Source organism: Mixophyes fleayi, chromosome 6 (genome assembly GCF_038048845.1).
Source record: "Mixophyes fleayi isolate aMixFle1 chromosome 6, aMixFle1.hap1, whole genome shotgun sequence".
In the NCBI taxonomy this organism is placed as follows: domain Eukaryota; kingdom Metazoa; phylum Chordata; class Amphibia; order Anura; family Limnodynastidae; genus Mixophyes; species Mixophyes fleayi.
The window spans coordinates 204,632,143-204,651,201 of NC_134407.1; the positions used below are offsets into that span (position 1 = coordinate 204,632,143).

The window sequence follows — 19,059 nt, forward strand, 5'->3', positions numbered from 1 at the left end:
TCTCTTACCTTCTCACCAAATGCTAGTCATCTCTTACCTTCTCACCAAATGCTAGTCATCTCTTACCTTCTCACCAAATGCTAATCATCTCTTACCTTCTCACCAAATGCTGGTCATCTCTTACCTTCTCACCAAACGCTAGTCATCTCTTACCTTCTCACCAAATGCTAATCATCTCTTACCTTCTCACCAAATGCTAGTCATCTCTTACCTTCTCACCAAATGCTAGTCAACTCTTACCTTCTCACCAAATGCTAATCATCTCTTACCTTCTCACCAACTGCTAGTCATCTCTTACCGTCTCACCAAATGCTAGTCATCTCTTACCTTCTCACCAAATGCTAATCATCTCTTACCTTCTCACCAAATGCTAATCATCTCTTACCTTCTCACCAAATGCTAGTCATCTCTTACCTTCTCACCAAATGCTAGTCATCTCTTACCTTCTCACCAAATGCTAGTCAACTCTTACCTTCTCACCAAATGCTAATCATCTCTTACCTTCTCACCAACTGCTAGTCATCTCTTACCGTCTCACCAAACGCTAGTCATCTCTTAACTTCTCACCAAATGCTAGTCATCATTTATATTCTCAACAGAAAATTGCCATCTTTAAGGTTCTCACCAAACGTTTCTCATATCTTCTCACCAAACGCTTACCATCTCTTACCTTCTCACCAAATGCTAGTCATCTCTTACCTTCTCACCATACACTTGCCATCACTTATGTTCTCACCAGACAATTGCCATCACTTAGGTTCTCAACAGAAAATTGCTATCTCTAAGGTTCTCACTAAATGCTTCCTATTTCTTCTCAACAAATGCTTGTCAATCTTACCTTCTAACCAAATGCTTGCCATCACTCAGGTTTTCACCAGACAATTGTCATATCTTAGGTTCTCACCAAACATCTCCCATCCCACCTCCTATCCTATTATCATGTTTGTGCTATTTTATCTTCTCTGAAGGTGAGATTCCGGACCTGTTTCCAGATGACGAGGTGGAAAATATCATTGGTAGCGTAAGGAATGAAGTGAAGGCCCAGGGTCTGCTGGACACAAGAGAAAACTGTTGGAAATTCTTCATTGACAGAGTCCGGAGACAACTGAAGGTAAACACATAAGAAGGTCTCAGCGTATTTGCTGTGTGTAGAATTACATGTGAGCCACCCCATGCAGGACTATAAATTTAATCCAATATTTAACTTGAGGAAGAAGCCAACTTAATGTAAACTCCTACATGTCCGGGTAGAATGGAGAACATAAACATTTGCTTAAAAATAACCAAAATAACAGAAAATAAATAAATTAAATATCAATCAAAATACATAAATAAAGGAGCATTTGACTGTTATTTGACCACATTTTTGCATTCAATCTTCTGTGTTTCATTTATATCCTTAGTTTTGAATTGAGTGGAGATAGAACCTGCAGCCAATCAGATAATCAGAATGTTCACAGCATTACATATTATTTCAGCAGATGTGTATGCTGGTCTTGTGGGAGATAGTGACTTGACCACTCTTGTTATTGTATAAGTGAGTACAGTGGGCATTCTCTTGATGTGAAGAGGGGGTCATGGGGAAATCAGAGACTTGAGAGTTGGATAAATGAGGGGACAGCTTACCCAATAGCATAGAGTAGTTATATGAGGCTCCCGTAAAACTGATGCCAGAAGAGTTTGGTGTTTAAGGAACATAGTTAAAACATCCAGCTTGCATTGAACTGGAACCAGTAGTCGAAGTGTGTATGTATACGGTGGTATTCCATACTGCCAATTCTCCTACTGCCTTCATCATCATCATCATCATCACCATTTATTTATATAGCGCCGCTGATACCGCAGCGCTGTACAGAGAACTCATTCACATCAGTCCCTGCCCCATTGGAGCTTACAGTCTAAATTCCCTAACACACACACACAGACAGAGAGAGAGGGAGAGAGAGACTAGGGTCAATTTTGATAGCAGCCAATTAACCTATCAGTATGTTTTTGGAGTGTGGGAGGAAACCGGAGCACCCGGAGGAAACCCACGCAAACACATGGAGAACATACAAACTCCACACAGATAAGGCCATGGTTGGGAATTGAAATCATAACCCCAGTGCTGTGAGGCAGAAGTGCTAACCACTGAGCCACCGTGCTGCCCTTCATTGTATAATTTTCACATTCCGTTCACTTACATTCCTATTACAGTTTTCATTCCGTCACTTCTAAATGTGTACTTTGACCACTGACTGGAACCATATTATTGACTAAAACATTACAATAAAAAATGACACCCTACAACCACCTCTGCAATCTGTAATATGTTGCTGCAGTCTCCATTAGATTTACTAGGAAAGTGTGAGAATTCTAGTGATATACAGTATACACAAAAGTACAGTATAGTTTCCACAGCAGCATTCTTGAACAAAATGAGTTTGCAGTCACTGCATACACTGAAGCTGCAAGGCAGAGTTTTACTCTGATCACATAGTCAATGAGAAACAGGATGGCAGCACCAAGATGAAAAGATGAGGTAGGAATGGCTCACTACTTAAACAGTTCTCACATTATATTAAATATACATTGATTAGGTTTGTAGATCATTCAAAGACTTTTATATTTTTAGTTTAGGAACCTGAAGAAATGTGGGTTGGCTGTATATGTTTTTGTTTCACAGAATGTAGGATACATTTATCTGCAGAGAGAATTTGGGCAGATGTAGCTTTTTGTCCCAACCCTGAGAAACAGCATTTTTATCAGACTATTACGTCTTGCGGCCTCACTTTCCTTGCGCTCTCTGTTTATAATGGAAGAGAGAGGAGGGGAACAACAGATGGTAGCTGCTATGTGCAAATGTTTGGAAAAAGGCCCATTGAAATGTGATTACCCAATCAATACATGTTCAAAAGATGCATCTCAAACATGATTACACAACCACAATTCCTTAGAAAAGAGCGAAACAATGATTAGCCCATTCAGAACGGTACAAACAGCCATTATTTCTGCAGAAGGGATTCCTTCGCGTCTGATTGCAAAATGTTTGTGTCTGAAGAACGTTGTTAAATATTACCCCCAGAAAAGAAAGTAGCAAAAAAAAAAGGGAATTCCCAAAGAACAACATGTTAACTGATGTTTTCCAAGCAGCTAAATAGGAATATAGAAAACCTTTGGGCGCTAATACGGACTATGTAAATAAGGTGCCAAAGCTAGGGGTCTGCAATCCCAAAATATAAAATATAAAGCACAACAATGCAATGGTCACCCTAATAACTGGAAGTACTTGTGCACTACAAGGGATGTATGTTAAAGATCATTTATTAAAATTCAACACAAATCCACATGGACAATGTGTAGCTGATACAAGAACCACATGGAATAAAAATACCACATTAATATAATATAAATACTGCAATACACATAATAATAATGGTAGGTGCACCTACAAATATAATTGATACTTCCAGTGAATAGGGTGACTATTGCATTGCTGTGTTTTATAGCTAAAAAGGAATGCACAGATAGTCAAGACAAAGTTTTTAAGCTTTGTGTTATCATCATCACCATCACCATTTATTTATATAGCGCCACCAAATTCGCAGCGCTGTACAGAGAACTCACTCACATCAGTCCCTGCCCCATTGGAGCTTACAGTCTAAATTCCCAAACACACACAGACAGAGAGAGAGAGAGACTAGGGTCAATTTGATAGCAGCCAATTAACCTACCAGTATGTTTTTGTAGTGTGGGAGGAAACTGGAGCACCCGGAGGAAACCCACGCAAACACGGGGAGAACATACAAACTCGACACAGATAAGGCCATGGTCGGGAATCGAACCCCGTGGTGTGAAGCAGAAGTGCTAACCACTTCTCGTAGAAAGACTTCTTTCTTTTTAATAAAAAATCTCATCGATTTACTATGGTGAAATGCCAAATATACAGTTCAAGGTGTTTTCATGTAAAGAGAGTAATGCACAAATAATCCAGTCTTTTTCAGACAAGTACAATTCTGGGTATAGCCATTTAGATGGCCGCCATTGCTTCAGTGCTTTACCGAACATGACACTGGTTCATACTGATGCAGGATTACCACCTACAGACACGGTTTCATCCTACTTAGAGCTCTTGGGTGAAAGCTGTTTTCCTGAATTTTATGCTTCTTTGCATATGGCTCCGAGTACAGTACAGATCTTGTTAACTCTTCTCTTTGATTCGGTTGGGCAGGTCAATGGCAAATATTGGTTTAGAGGAAAGATATACTAGATGCACAAAATTCCACTGGGCTTTTCAGTTCCAGAAGTGCCCTGAAAAATCTTCTACCAAACAGGTTGTGGTTTTTACTAGGAAAGGTCTGATGTATTTACACACACAAACTAAAGGCAGCCTCTGTGTATATCCAGTTTAGTAAAAATATGGGAACATGAGCAGTATTTTAGGAGAAAAATGGGAAGATTAAAATTGAGGAGGAGGAAGAGCCCAATGTAATACTGTATATGTCTTAGGGCTATATTTACTAAACTGCGGGTTTGAAAAAGTGGGGATGTTGCCTATAGCAACCAATCAGATTCTAGCTTTCATTTATTTAGTACTTTCTACAAAATGACAGCTAGAATTTGATTGGTTGCTATAGGCAACATCCCCACTTTTTCAAACCCGCAGCTTAGTAAATCTAGCCCTTAGTGTTAGAAATGATAACGCTCTGTCGCGCTTCCTCTCTGTAGCAGCTGACTATGGAAAGGGGAGTGTAATTATAAGTGTCAAACCGAAAAATGGCAGTTGCGCAAATGTAGAAGCGAAACCATGTAAAAGCATTACAGTTGATAATATTAATGACAATCAATGTATGTTTATAATTATGTCTATTCTTTATCATGTGCTGCAATATTATATTTATTATAAGCAGCGTCAACAGGATAAGCCTTCATGAAGCAGCCATTTTTGCTTAAACTAATCTTTTTAACATCCACATAAAACCCCAATGGTATATTTGAATCACCCAACATTGTAAGATTTTAATTAGTCTAATTCCACCACTTCATTGTAGTATTGTTCTAATGACAATCATTCCTTGCTAGGTCGCTCTATGTTTCTCTCCTGTCGGCAGCAAGCTGCGGGTTCGAAGCAGGAAGTTCCCTGCTGTGGTCAACTGTACTGCTATAGATTGGTTCCATGAGTGGCCACAGGAGGCGCTAGAGTCTGTCAGCCTGCGTTTCCTCCAAGAAACAGAGAACGTAGAGGTAAGGTATCAGAAGGAAAGATTCTCTCATGGTTTGACTTTTATTTGCAAGCACTAGAACTGTTGGACTTAATTTATTTTTGTTTCACTACACCTCAGGCACCTGTCAAGGAATCCATAAGTAAATTTATGGCTTACGTACACATGAGTGTTAATGAGTTGTCCAAGAGTTATCTGACTAACGAGCGCCGATACAATTACACCACCCCCAAGTCTTTCCTGGAGCAAATCAAGCTGTACCAGAACCTTCTGAGGAAGAAAGGCAAAGAGCTGTCGGCCAAGATGGAACGTCTGGAGAATGGCTTAGAAAAGTTGAACAGCACGTCAGCCCAGGTGGGTACCGCGTAGAGCCAGGAAAGCTGTTGAGACACATTCCTGGCAGGAAACAAATATACGACTAATTTAGAACTACATGTAAAGAGTGGAAGCCTTAGATGAATTGGCAGACAGGAAACACACAACTGATCTCAAATGAGATTCTTGGCCAAGGTGATTATATCAGGGCACAGGTCAGCAAAATAGGTCTGCCAAAATCCAGCTTTTATCTTATACTGGACACAGGAACACAAAGCGGCGCACATCAAGAAGTGTTTATAGCGCTATGATAAAACGATGCACTAAGCTATTTCTATATCAGCCATAGGAACACTGAATAGACACTAAGAGCCTGATTCATTAAGGATCTAAACTTGAGAAACTTCTTATTTTAGTCTCCTGGACAAAACCATGTTACAATGCAAGGGGTGCAAATTAGGTTTCTGTTTTGCACATAAGTTAAATACTGCCTGTTTTTTCATGAAGCACACAAATATCAACTTTAAATTTCAGTGTACAAATAAGCTATCAAGTATTTGTGTGCTACATAAAAAAACAGTCAGTATTTAACTTATGTGCAAAACAGAATACTAATTTGCACCCCTTGCATTGTAACATGGTTTTGTCCAGGAGACTGAAATAAGAAGTTTCTCAAGTTAAGAGCCTTAATGAATCAGGCCCTAAATGAGGTTTTAGGATAGACCATATAATGTGTGTGGGGGGGATTTTTCCTTTCTGGCACTGGTGCCTGGAGAAAAATAATATAAAAAAAAGTGTCAGTCTGTTTGTTTGTATTCTTTGGGTAGCTGCCTTTCCAGTAATCAGAGAGGGTATAAGTATCTGCACCCTATGTCCGAAAATGGACTTTTAATTTGTGTGATATAGATTTTGTTCAGAGACATATATAATCTAGGTAATTGCAGACAAACTGGAAACATATTTATTTAGTTTAGATGTTATTGGTAGCGCAGGTAATATATTTGTTCCAGGACCCGTAGAGACTCACGCCAGAGCAACATCCACTCAATGTAATTGTTGTAACAATGCTGTAGTGCCATAAGATTAATCCCATATGACTTTTTACCCTTTTAATCCCTGATTCACGCGTGCATACAGAGATCGGTGCGGCTGCAGCCGAGCGTGATGCCCCCCACCCCTCATTTCTCCAAATCCAACTTTTCAATTTCACAAAGGCTCCAGAGGTTTAAGAATGAGGAGAAATGTTCCCTTAGTAATTACAGTAAATTCTGCTTACAACTTATTTTTCCTCGTAGAGCTTTTATAAAACATATCCGAGTGATTGGAGGAGCCGAGAACTGAACGGCAATCATGGCGTGTGAGTCACACAGTAGAAGCGACATATATTAGTGATAGGAAAAAAGGGAGGAATTGTAAAGCTGAAAACGGAAGCAGACAAAGAAATTGCAGGCTGCCTAAATAATTATTTTTACTCTGTATTTAGTGTTGGAACGGAATCATTTTAATTAGTCAACAATCCTTTTTTTTTTAACTCTGGGAGATCCACCAAATCTAGTGGATTTTTTGACTTTGTAACGAAAGGAATAGATCCGGGTGGATCAAAGGACGTAGCTTACTTAGATTTTAGCAAGGCATTTGATACGATATCCCACAATCAGAGCCGAATTAACATATTGGTCTTTCTAGGATAAAGCCCAGGGGCCTCGGGCAGCCGGGGGGGCCTTAACAAAGATTTTTACTTAATGCCGGCGTTCGGGTCCCATTCATTCAAGTTAGGCAGGCGCAGCTAACAGCAAATCTGATGCTGTTAGCTGCCCTACTGTTAGTGAGTGCTGCTTAGCGAAGAGGTCTCGTGAGACTATGATATAGTCTCATGAGACGTCCTCACTGACAGCAGAGCAAAACGACAGAAGCAGCCTGAAGGCTGCAGCAAAGGTGAAAGAGCAAAGTTTTTATGTATGGGGTAGTGGAGGTGATACACTGGGGGGCCTTTACAATTTTCTGGCGGCCTCTTTTGGCTTAATCCGGCCCTGTCCACAATAAATGAATTCAGAAAGTACAAGAGAGTCCCCTTTTAGACGAACAAAATTAAATAGTGACAGTGTTGCATTCGTTGATGCACTTACCTGAAAGAGTTAACATGGGGTGGTAGAGCTGGCCAATGATGCTGAGGGGAGGGCCTTGTGGCTTCGTAGAGGTGATGCATTTCCTGGTCTTAGTGACTCGGCTTGCAAAATCCCGCCCACCCACGCCATTTTAATCAAGCTTAGAGTTAAAGGGTGTTTGACATAAGCCGGTTTAAGTAGGATTACATTTTGGTGGGGGAGGAAGGCACTGCAATCAGCGGCTGATATATACGGCTCTATCGTGATTGGTCGCAGGTATCTGTCCCCTTACAAGGCAATCGGTTACTCTTGTCCCTTCCGTGGGGAGGGGCCTCGTCCGGCTCAGTGAGGGAGGGGGAGTGAGTAGTGAGGTGAGTGCAGTTTACTCTGACGCCAGGTTAGAGCCGGCCAAGCAGTGGGGTTATGAGAGAAGTGGGTGGACTTAAGGCTATATTGCCATGTCCACGCTTGGTTGGGTATCGCTGGAGCTGATCTTCAGTGCCCTTTCTCCGCCACCAGATCTAGTTAGGTTATAATAAAATATTTTTAGTGCCACGTTACTCAAGTCTCCGTGTCTTTATTTATATAAGTTGGTTATTGTATTTTAAGGTATTGTGTAGAACGAAGGGCATACACAGGGAACTATTTACTGTATATCCTATAGGATAGCGGAACGGGTATAGGTTTGTCTAAAGGACAGGAAAGAGCGTTTCAGTCAGCAACATAAGCTCAGATGATGAGTTCTGACATTAGTTTTGTTCCATTTATTTATTTCTTGTATTCATGAGTGATGTTATCTGTGTTCTACATGGAATAATGTCTATAGAACACAAAAATCAAGTTCAGAATCAATAGCGAAGTAATGTCAACAACAACAGAAGAAAGTGACCTTGAAAATGTAGTTTCAGTTTAGCCCGTATAAAGGTACACAGGTCCTGGTAAAATCCTGTAGAATACTTGGGTGCGCAGGGAGAGGTATTACCAGAAAGAGCTTTGAGTACAATGTTCAGTTCTGGGGCCCCTATCTCCAAAAATCCTTTAAGAAAATAGAAATATTTCAAAAAAGGGATACTAAAATAATGCACAGGCTTTGTAACAAAATGTGTCCCTTCAAGAGCCGAACATGCAGAGCTTAGAGGAGAGAAGGGACAGAGGTGATATGATAGACGCATCCAAATATATCAACGGTAGTAATAGGGTTCAGGCAGTATTTTTAAAAATAATAGGGAAAGAAAGACAGGTAACATAAAAGGTAGCATAAAATTGAATAGTCTCTCAGCAGCTAAGGCATAGAAAAAAAAGAAACACAAAAACAACCCCCTCCAAAAAAGAGAATACTAGACCTGTAAGTTCTTATCTGCCATTAATTCTATGTTTCCGTCGTATGGAATGCCAAAATGTAAGATGCACTCCGTAAGGATTGGGGCTCTTTTGTATTATCACTCTTCATCTCCTCTTAGCCAATCAGATCATCAGCACAGATTATTTCAGGAGACAAAGGTGTGCTGCTCTTCAGAGAGGCAGTGACCTGTCCACTTTTGTGACTACATTGATACAAACATATTAGACCAAAGTCAATAGCCTGGGCCTGTATGTATCCAGTAAGCAGGCTCATCTTTATTGTGCTGCATCACATTTTGAAAGTTCTTCACAGGGGAATGTTCATCAGTCATCAGAGGCCATTTACTAACATCAGAATATGCAGATGTGCAGCGCCTTTAGTTAGTGTATACCCAAATTAAATTTTTGGTAAGTGCGTCTCTGCCAAAATATTGCGTAAAGATTTGCTAGCTTGTCGGCCCCGGTCGGAAAGTACACATTGAAAAATGCCGTCCAGCTGTCACTTTTGGACCACCTCCTTAAGTAATTATAGCGTATTTATTTTTCTACTTACATTCTGCTCACATAGGTATTGTGGGTAGTGTAAAATACACGAAACCTGCCTGTCACAATGGAAGTGTGATGGAGGCTATCTGCTGGTGTTGACATGACTGAGCAGGGAGGCGCGGAGCGAACGCACCCTTGGTATTCACCAGGTACCCCTGCAGTGAGGTATGGACTTGGCTGCAGAGGGTGTGCAGGTCACGCTTCTCCAAGACAGTCACCAACGAGATAGGTGAATAGCGGATAGTCAGACAGGCCGAGGTCGAAACCAGAAGGACGATGCAGCACCGAGTCAGTAGCCAAAGAGTAGTCAGGGGAGCTGAGTAGTACCAGGAGAGCAGAGTCAGTGCCAAATCAGGATCCAGAGAGTAGTCAGTAACAAGCCGAGTCAGCAGCATACTAGAAACAGAAGACTGGAACAAACGCTGGAGATGAGGTGTGAGCCTAATACTCTGGCACCCTAGTGGTGTCAGAGGCGGGTTTAATTAGAGGCAGGGCGCTCCTGATTGGAGCGTGATAAAGCCTGCTCTGGATAGGCGTATGCGTGCAGACGGCCGGAAACAGTGCATCCCGTTGCTAGAAAAAGGAACGCGGCCTGATAGAGTCGGGCGTCCGTCCCCAGCAGCAGCATCACTGCGGGAACTGAGCCTGACACTGCCACACACAGAGCAGATTTGCGCAAATCTGACACTTGCAACCACTTGCGGCTGGAGGGGCGGGACAGGGAGAGAAGGGGCGGTCTAACGTGGGGCGAGTACATAAAGGGCTTGTTCACTTAATTGTGAACAGATGCATACCAAAATAGGCGTGTGCAGCACATTTCTTTAGGGTGTGTACCCAGGGAAATCTAGTGAGGGATATTCTGTGTCACGGAGGGGGTGTGTCTAGCACTGCAGGGGCCGTGAAAATATTGGACATTGCCAAAATATTCACAGTACTGTACTCATCAGCTACCTACCTTGCTGCTGTGTCCGGTGGAGGAGTGTTCAAAGGACTATTAATATTCATGCTGCTACCATATCCACAGTCGCTGTATGGAAATGTTGAAGTGGGGATAAAAATAAAGTCACAAATGGCCATTATACCCCTCCGACCTCTCCACATGCCCCGTACAGACCTCTCACACCTCCTCACTTACCTTTACCGCTGTAGACCGTGCAGAGGAAGTTGGGAAATCACACTTCATTCTCTCCTCCCTCTCCAGTGTGACATGGAAGTCGGCTTCTCAGGGTCAGTCTGCAGTCATATTGGGAGCAGGTAACTTGGGTACCTGCCGCTCTGTTCTGCTCCCGTCTGAGAGACACATTTTAAATTGCAAAGAACTGCATGTGACTTGGGTCACCTCTGCATTCAGATGTGCCTGGGCACACCCCGGACACCCCATGGACACATCTATGCAGACCACCACAGAGACGCATATACGTAGATCCAAGGCGTGTCAATTGCGTGTGCCCAAGGGCAGGTGAAGCTGATGATGATGGTCGCCAGGACTAGCTAGAGAAGGAGAGTTGTACATGCTTTATTTGAATATTTATTCACACCTAATAGCAAAAGCATATTTCAGTATCAAAACAAATGTTTTAAAACATGGGTGTAACTATATCTTACATTTGCCCAATGTAAACCTGCTTACATAGCATATGTAGGAATAAGTATAGGCAGGCTTACAATTACCGAGATCTATGAGGATGCTCAAAGATCAGGTTTGGGCTAATAAGGGTCAACAAGCACCCATTAAATCGAGAAAGATCCCTGAAGCTCTTTTATAATTCTTGTTCTGTAATACAAATCCTCATTTTTGTGGGTACAATATGAGGAGCATTCATGCACCTATCCCACATTTAGCTTGAAATGTCCAAATATCCCAGCTCCTCACATCAGAACGAGCAAACTTTTGTACCACCCGTTATCGTGATATTGGCACGCTAAATCCTGTGCTTCCCGTATTAACAGGCGCAATCACACAAATGTTGATACATGACCTCATAAAACAGCAGCAATGTTTCAGTCTACCATTTCTTGAGCATTAATGACAGCAAAATATGCTCAAACAAGCTACAACATGTATACATATAAACCAACACGTTATTTTAGAAATATCAGGCGCACCTGTTTACTGTTAAATAATGTGTAGATTTTCCTTTTACCATTCTTTAATACGTATCACAGAAAACATTATGTTTTAATATCTTTTAAGCTGTCTATATAACGTGTAACAATTTCTTCTTGGGATAGGTGGATGACCTAAAAGCCAAACTGGCAGCGCAGGAGGTGGAGCTAAAGCAGAAGAATGAAGACGCCGATAAACTCATTCAGGTGGTCGGTGTGGAAACGGAGAAGGTGGGTAGAGAGAAAGCCGTGGCCGACGAGGAAGAGAGGAAAGTTGCTGTGATTGCAGAGGAGGTCGGGAAGAAGCAGAGAGACTGCGAAACGGACTTGGCCAAAGCAGAACCAGCTTTAATAGCAGCAAAGGAAGCTCTGAATACCCTCAACAAGGTACATCTTGTAACTGGTAAATGTGGAGCAGAGCACGGGGTTCTAGGTTCTTGTTGTCCTCGCTCTTGAAGATTTGGACCTACGTCTGTTGTTGTTTTTCTCCGTACACCGCATGTGCATACGTGTACGTCTTTATGCAGATTTTAACACATCTTACACTTACAACTCCCTATGTTTAGGAGAGGGAAAAAGTGGGCATTTGTTGGCCAAGTACAGTAAGGGCATGTTCAAGTAATTTCGACTGAGGAAGGCCTGAATGCCTACGTATACCTAGGATGGTACAACTTGCCAAAGCTAACGAGCTAGCCCCTTCTAATTAGCTGATTGCATCTTGACCCTTTCACTTAATTCCTTAGTGTGTCTGCTATATTATATGAACTCATCATCATCATCATCACCATTTATTTATATAGCGCCACTAATTCCGCAGCACTGTACAGAAAACTCACTCACATCAGTCCCTGCCCCATTGGAGCTTACAGTCTAAATTCCCTAACATACAGAGAGAAAGAGAAACTAGGGTCAATTTTTTGATAGCAGCCAATTAACCTACTAGTATGTTTGTTGAGGGTGGGAGGAAACCGAAGCGCCCAGAGGAAACCCACGGGGAGAACATACAAACTCCACACAGATAAGGCCATGGTCGGGAATTGAACTCATGACCCCAGCGCTGCGAGGCAGAAGTGCTGGCCACCGTGGCTGTCTGTTTGCATTACTTAATTGGTATTTATCTTTATGCCACTTTGGGGGACACTGCTACCTTAGGACATAGAGCTCGCCTAAGACACACCCCAATCTATATCAGCATTTTCATAAAAAAACACTGCTACAGCACATACTAGTAAAAAAACAAGACCATTTTACACGCTGCTCAAATGACATGGGCACTTTAATAGAAGTTAAAGTTCCGTTGGCCGAGGGTTATAGAAGATGAGATTCCATTAGAATCGTTCCAACTAATTCAAACTAAGTGCCTACTCCAGCACGTGCCCTCTATACCCCAAGGTAGCAGTGTCACCCCAAATGGAATCAGAGAAATGGATTTAACAGAAGTATAAAAATCCTCTTTTCCTTTTGGACTTCGGAAGGAAAGAAGATTCCAATTTCATTTTTAAATTGGAAAACAAGATAGGTTTGTATTTTAAATACATTTGATATGGTAAATGGCACTCAGATTTATTAATAGCGGTGTCTGTTGTGCATTTGACACTTCATTACTTTGTTCTGTTGTGTACTTTAGCCACAAGTCCATGCTTTCTTTATAATTTTGTGGGGCACACTTGTTACTCCCGAAGAAAACCTGAAGCATAGGCTACTAATGTACAGCTGGGCGCATTGTGTGATGCACCCGACTGGACATATGCATGGAAATACGCTTTTTAAAATATTCCTGTTACGTTCCTATTTTACTGCTTACGCTTGAGGTGCAAATACGTCCAACTCATACTTGAGCCCCTTAAATTGTGGGCACCCCCTTGTGTTATCTGGTGACAAGCACGTTGTCTTAGGTACTTGTAGAAGACAGAGCTGATCTGAGCTTGTATTTTCCTTTCCAGAACAACCTCACTGAGCTGAAGTCTTTCGGCTCCCCACCCGTAGCGGTCACCAACGTCACAGCAGCTGTCATGGTCCTCACAGCCCCTGGTGGTAAAGTCCCCAAGGACAGGAGCTGGAAGAATGCCAAAGTGGTCATGGGCAAAGTGGACAGTTTCTTAGACACCCTGGTACATTTCAAAAAGGAGAACATTCACGAAAACTGCATAAAAGCCATTCAGCCCTACTTGAATGACCCAGGGTTCAATCCAGAATTCATCGCTTCCAAATCTCTAGCCGCCGCTGGGCTCTGCTCTTGGGTTGTCAACATTGTCAAGTTCTTTGAGGTCTACTGTGAGGTGGAGCCAAAACGACAAGCCCTGAATAAGGCGAATGCAGAGCTAGAAGCTGCAGAAGAGAAACTGGCCACCATCAAATCAAAAATTGCTGTAAGTTACTTTCCAGATAACATTGGACATGTAACCAATGTATGAAAAACAAATCCTACACCAACTCACAATATCGACATGGAGGTATTGTAAATATCATGTCATTGTGTTAAATGTGGTTTCCACCTTCGGGTAGCTTTCACTTATTGGCTTGTATGTGCCCTTCTGCAAGTTTTACTAAATATTTAACCTTTTCATTGTAGCCTTGTGTACTTTCCTGCCACATATTTGTGGTGTCTAGTTTTTTTATTGTCTGGGATATAAGACAATTCACTCTGAATTAGATACAGTTGTATACCAGGACAATAAAGGCAAAGCTTTTAAGTGGAAGTTATAGAATGCTACATACAAGCCAATTTATTATAATCCAATAGTGGAAAACCCCTTTAAATCATAGTATTGGAAGTTCTACAGAAATGAAATGAAATCACAAAATGACTTTCCGTATTACTATATATTAAGTTTAGTGAACCTTTACATCAAGTCAATGCAAAGTAATATTGGGCATGGCCAGAGCCTGAACAGAGTTGAGTCTAGCTAATCTGCTACCGAAGGCAACATCTGAAATAGTACCCGTCTTATAACCTATACAAAGTACCATGAATGTTTGCACGAGTTCTGTGCAATTTAAAATACAACTTTATTATATTTTAAGCATTATTAGATCTACAAACCACGTAGAGACTGTTAGATTCATTTTGCAGCCCCCCTTTCAAAACACGGTGTCGAAGACATCTTGCCTAATTGTAGGCACACCCATGAGCCTGTGTGACGTAGGTCAGCATATTCTAACGGAACATCGTTACTTTATAGCTTCTGAACGAAAACCTTGGCCTGCTGACCGCAAAGTTTGAGAAAGCCACTGCAGATAAGCTGAAATGTCAACAGGAAGCTGATGCTACCGCTCTGACCATCTCCCTCGCCAACCGTCTGGTAAGTCTAAGACATTAAATTATAGAGGACACCGCCATGGTTCCAAAGCGGTGCCACAAACAGTGTAAAATATTTTTCCACATCTTTGGTTTGTCCAGGTGACAGCTTCATTCCAGGGTGATTTTGCAAATTCTGTGCTGTTGGGCTACTGTAAGATTATGGGTTGAGTTTTTCACTTCATGGAAGGTGCTTCATGTCCATGTTCAAGTATTAAGTTAGTCTGACCTCCACCATAATCATTATATGAGATGGTTTACCCCAATTTGTAGTTCTGAGATTGTGTTGATAAGTTTTTTTTTTAGTATATAAAGGCAATACAGCTCAAGAGATGTAACATGTTTTTCTATCATGCCTCTACCTTATTTTTCTGATATTTGTTAAATCAAAAAGAGTTAGATTGAAATGGCAAATATTCAGTTCTCACGTCCCTGAAACACTGCAATGGCTGCTGGTTGTATTGTAAGAGAACTCCGCACACTGTGATGTTCCAGTATTACACTTTCCTGGCTATGTGATCAGCTGATCAGCTCAGCAGATGTTGTAGAGCAAAACAATCAGCTGGAACCACCCTGTGTTGATTTAAGTTTTCCATTCAGTTGGCTGCCTTGAAGGTTTCAAATATTCCACCAGACAGCCTTGTTTATCTAAATACCAGGCAAAATAGCTCGGGGAGTTTTCAAAGGTGTGAGGAACTGGCTAATTCTAATATACCAAAAATGGTAGATATTGCAAAATCCAATAAAATATTTTATTAATGCTAAACAGCTTACTTAATAAATGTTAATCAGCAGGTTGTTACAACCCCTTTAAAGACAACTTGAGCAAATTTGTTTTCTTTGTAGCTCAAACCACTTCCCCAGACTGGCAGAACAGGGTCCCCACTTGTGGGACAATCACAGTTTCTAAAAAAAAAAAGCCCATGTCCCACTTTAGTCCTTCTTCGGTGTGTAACACCCTAAAGATATTTAAATGAATTCTGGGCCTGGTGCAAAAGCGATAAAAAACTGATTGGATGGGTGCCACCAAGGCAGGTCAACCATTCTTCATCTTTCAATGAATGCTTTATTCCTTTATAGGCCTCCAGGATGTCCTAGAGAGGGGTTGGGTACGTGTTAACGGGGGCGAGAACCCACGACACGATTTACACCTCCACTAAAATGACGATTCCTGAAATAGAAAAAGGCAATTTAAGCAGACTTACCTTAAACCCGAAGATCCATCTCTCCTGACGGCATCGCCTGCAGACAACTAGTCATTGCGATTAGGCAGCTGTCCGCCACTTCACTTGGACGGTCAGTGCGCCGTTCATTCATGTTAATTTAAAGTGCAATGTTTGGACCCCTCAGGCTTACTGTTTAAACAGTAAGCCTGAGGGGTCCAAACATTGCCACTGTCTGTCTGTCTGCCATCGGAGAGCTGGATCTTTGGGTTTAAGGTAAGTCTGCTTAAATTGCCTTCTTCTTTTTCAGGAATCGTCATTTTAGTGGAGGTGTAAATCATGTCAGGGTTCTCGTCCCCGTTAACACAATTACCACCGCTAGAGAGAGACCATTTACAATAGAGGCGCAAGTGAGTGTTCTACGGAACAGTGGAGGATCCGGACCTTGTGTTTTCACCAATTTATAAAGCAAGTTTCAGGGGAGTGAGGCCGGGTTACCTAATAAAAAAAATGATCACGGTGAAATTCTGTAAAATAAATATTGGTTACTGTAGATTCTTTTTCCGAGAGCGAATAGCTATTCACCTTGCCTAAACTTGGCATTATAATTCATCACCACCTAACTCTTCACCCAAAATTTCATTATCTTTTGTAGCTGAAGACATAAAACAATTCAAGTACAACAGACCTGCCTGAGCTGTTACTAAATTACAGTGTAAAATAAAATACTAAACAGACCTTTGGCCTAAATGTAAAAAAAATACAATATAATGAAAAAATACTGGCAAACAAAATGCGACCTTTCATGGGTTATGTGTAGGACGCCATCAATTTAAATGAATTTTAAGCCTCAGCCTTGTCTGTAAAATGATACATCGTATGGGATTGTGATGTTTATGGATTTCTGCTCAGTATCCTATCAATCAAGACTTCATGTAAAGTGTATTAACGTGCCACACTGGGGTGATGAATATTATCTCACCTACACTGGCCTGATACATTCCGTAGGAGCTGTAATAGTTGTCATTGCTGGTGCTGTAATGACAACCATTATAGTATACTGGCTTGCAAGAGTCCTTTACAAACCACAACATAATTTCATGTGCAGGCCATAGATTTTGTTAAAAAACGCCTACTCGGGTGGGCAACAATTTTTTGGCCTGTGCACGTCATAGACTGGGCATGTTAGGGGGCATCAGTACTGATTTTATCTTATGCTTCAGATGTGTACATTTATAGATTTAACTGCTAATTTGCATATAAGTGCACTTTTACTGCATAGTCCAAAAGTCGTTCCATTGAACGCAGTGGCCAACATGCGTTCTCCACCACCTTTGAAGTTCACTCGCTGAACTGGGAACAGCTACTAAATGCCAATTGCCACCACTTTGAAGCTTATTTAAATGTCATCTTGCATCACAAAATCTGATTTCATGAAATACGAGTACATTTCTGTGCCTAACCTGCAACCCACTTGGATCGTCCTATCAAAAGGTGTAGGGTTTCGGGCTCCATCTTGGCATGTTACCACGCGCAGAAATGGTCACATGACATTACATCTCCGGAATACATTACTATCTAAAGTATAAGGACCAGGTAATTTCCCGAAGAGCTCACAGTCTAGTGCTGTAATAAGATATTGCTTGTGCGCTGTGTTAACTGCATATCTGAATTACCATTTGCATGACAGTTCTTGGAGTCATTACTTTTCCCAATTTGTACATAGAGAACACTGAGACAGAACCCTACATACAGAGAGAGTTTTCCATGTGAAGTGGTATAGGAACAGCTTCACTGAAATAATAATGTATTGAAGAGCATATTCAAGCTTTTTTTGTTATTCATTTTTTATGGCTTATTTCCCCCTCCCCTCCCCCATAATATCCCTCTAAATTTGAAAATGTCTTTATTCCAGTCTGTGGTACAAAACGATGTTAAACCTTTTATAAAGTGGTTACATATATACATGTGACATTTATAAGATACCTTTTCATAGTGAATAGGTAGTGTCAACATTTATTTTATAAAGCCTCTATACTGTAGTTTAGTTCAATGAAGTATCACTCCCTGATTTTATACCACCATGCTGTTCTAGAAATGTAATACGTTATGGGCCAGATGTGGAGTTTGAACGCATTTGCGTCCAAAAATGTATAAAGCGCGAACAAAAAATGCAATTATGTGAATATGCAAAGTTAAACAAATAGCAAGATGCGTGCAGCTCTGCACAATTAGTATTTGCTGGAAGTTTACGGAGGCATCCAGCAGATACATTTACGCCCCATTTTTTAAACTTTGGTTTTTATAGTAGAATGCACATTTGCTATTAGTTTGGAATACAATAAAAAATATCTTGAATACATCTGTTATAAAGCTTCTCGTGTAAGAATAAAAGAAAATCTTGCTACAATATGCTCACAAAATAATATAATATTGGCACGATCAATGAAGAAAGCACCTATAAGCCTCTGATGGGAAGTCGCAGTCAGCCAATAAGATGCGGCTCGCTAGAGTTGGCTACCATTATAATCGCCTGCCATCAGGTACCCGCATTGATATCACTACTGCCAGACATATATTTGTGGGCATGCGCAGTGCAAATTTGGAGATTCTAAGCTACGCAAACAGGAGTACAACCAACTCAGCATCCGGCCCTTTATGTTTGGTATTTTTCTCTTTAGACATTACATCCCTCATACACACCCCCCATCTGACCTTGACATTGCTGTAATCCATGTCTTTCTCACGTAGTGTCTTCATGACGTTTTTCATTAAGCGGATGTCGGGTAGGTGTTCCTCTCTATCGAGTGAAGTGTGTCAACCATATTTTGTTGTTGAAATTTGTTTAATCTTGATTTCTATCACCAAGACAGTTATTAATGAAGGGTGAGAGTTCTTCTGTCACTGTTAAACTGTTCCTGACAAAGATTAATTAATTATGTTTGCCACTGTAACACAGATGTCAGTGTCTCAGTTTGCAAGTC

At 41.2% G+C, this 19,059-nt stretch overlaps 1 protein-coding gene across 1 annotated transcript in view; it reads left to right on the forward strand.

Moving 5' to 3' along the window:
- The window catches only part of DNAH9 (dynein axonemal heavy chain 9), a 215,430-nt gene that overhangs the window by 138,948 nt on the left and 57,423 nt on the right, over positions 1-19,059 (forward strand). The window contains exons 46-51 of the mRNA XM_075178154.1: positions 969-1,111; positions 5,062-5,223; positions 5,322-5,555; positions 11,741-12,001; positions 13,558-13,983; positions 14,797-14,916. Of these exons, the coding sequence (XP_075034255.1) occupies positions 969-1,111; positions 5,062-5,223; positions 5,322-5,555; positions 11,741-12,001; positions 13,558-13,983; positions 14,797-14,916 (1,346 nt within the window). The remainder of the gene's footprint in view (positions 1-968; positions 1,112-5,061; positions 5,224-5,321; positions 5,556-11,740; positions 12,002-13,557; positions 13,984-14,796; positions 14,917-19,059) is intronic.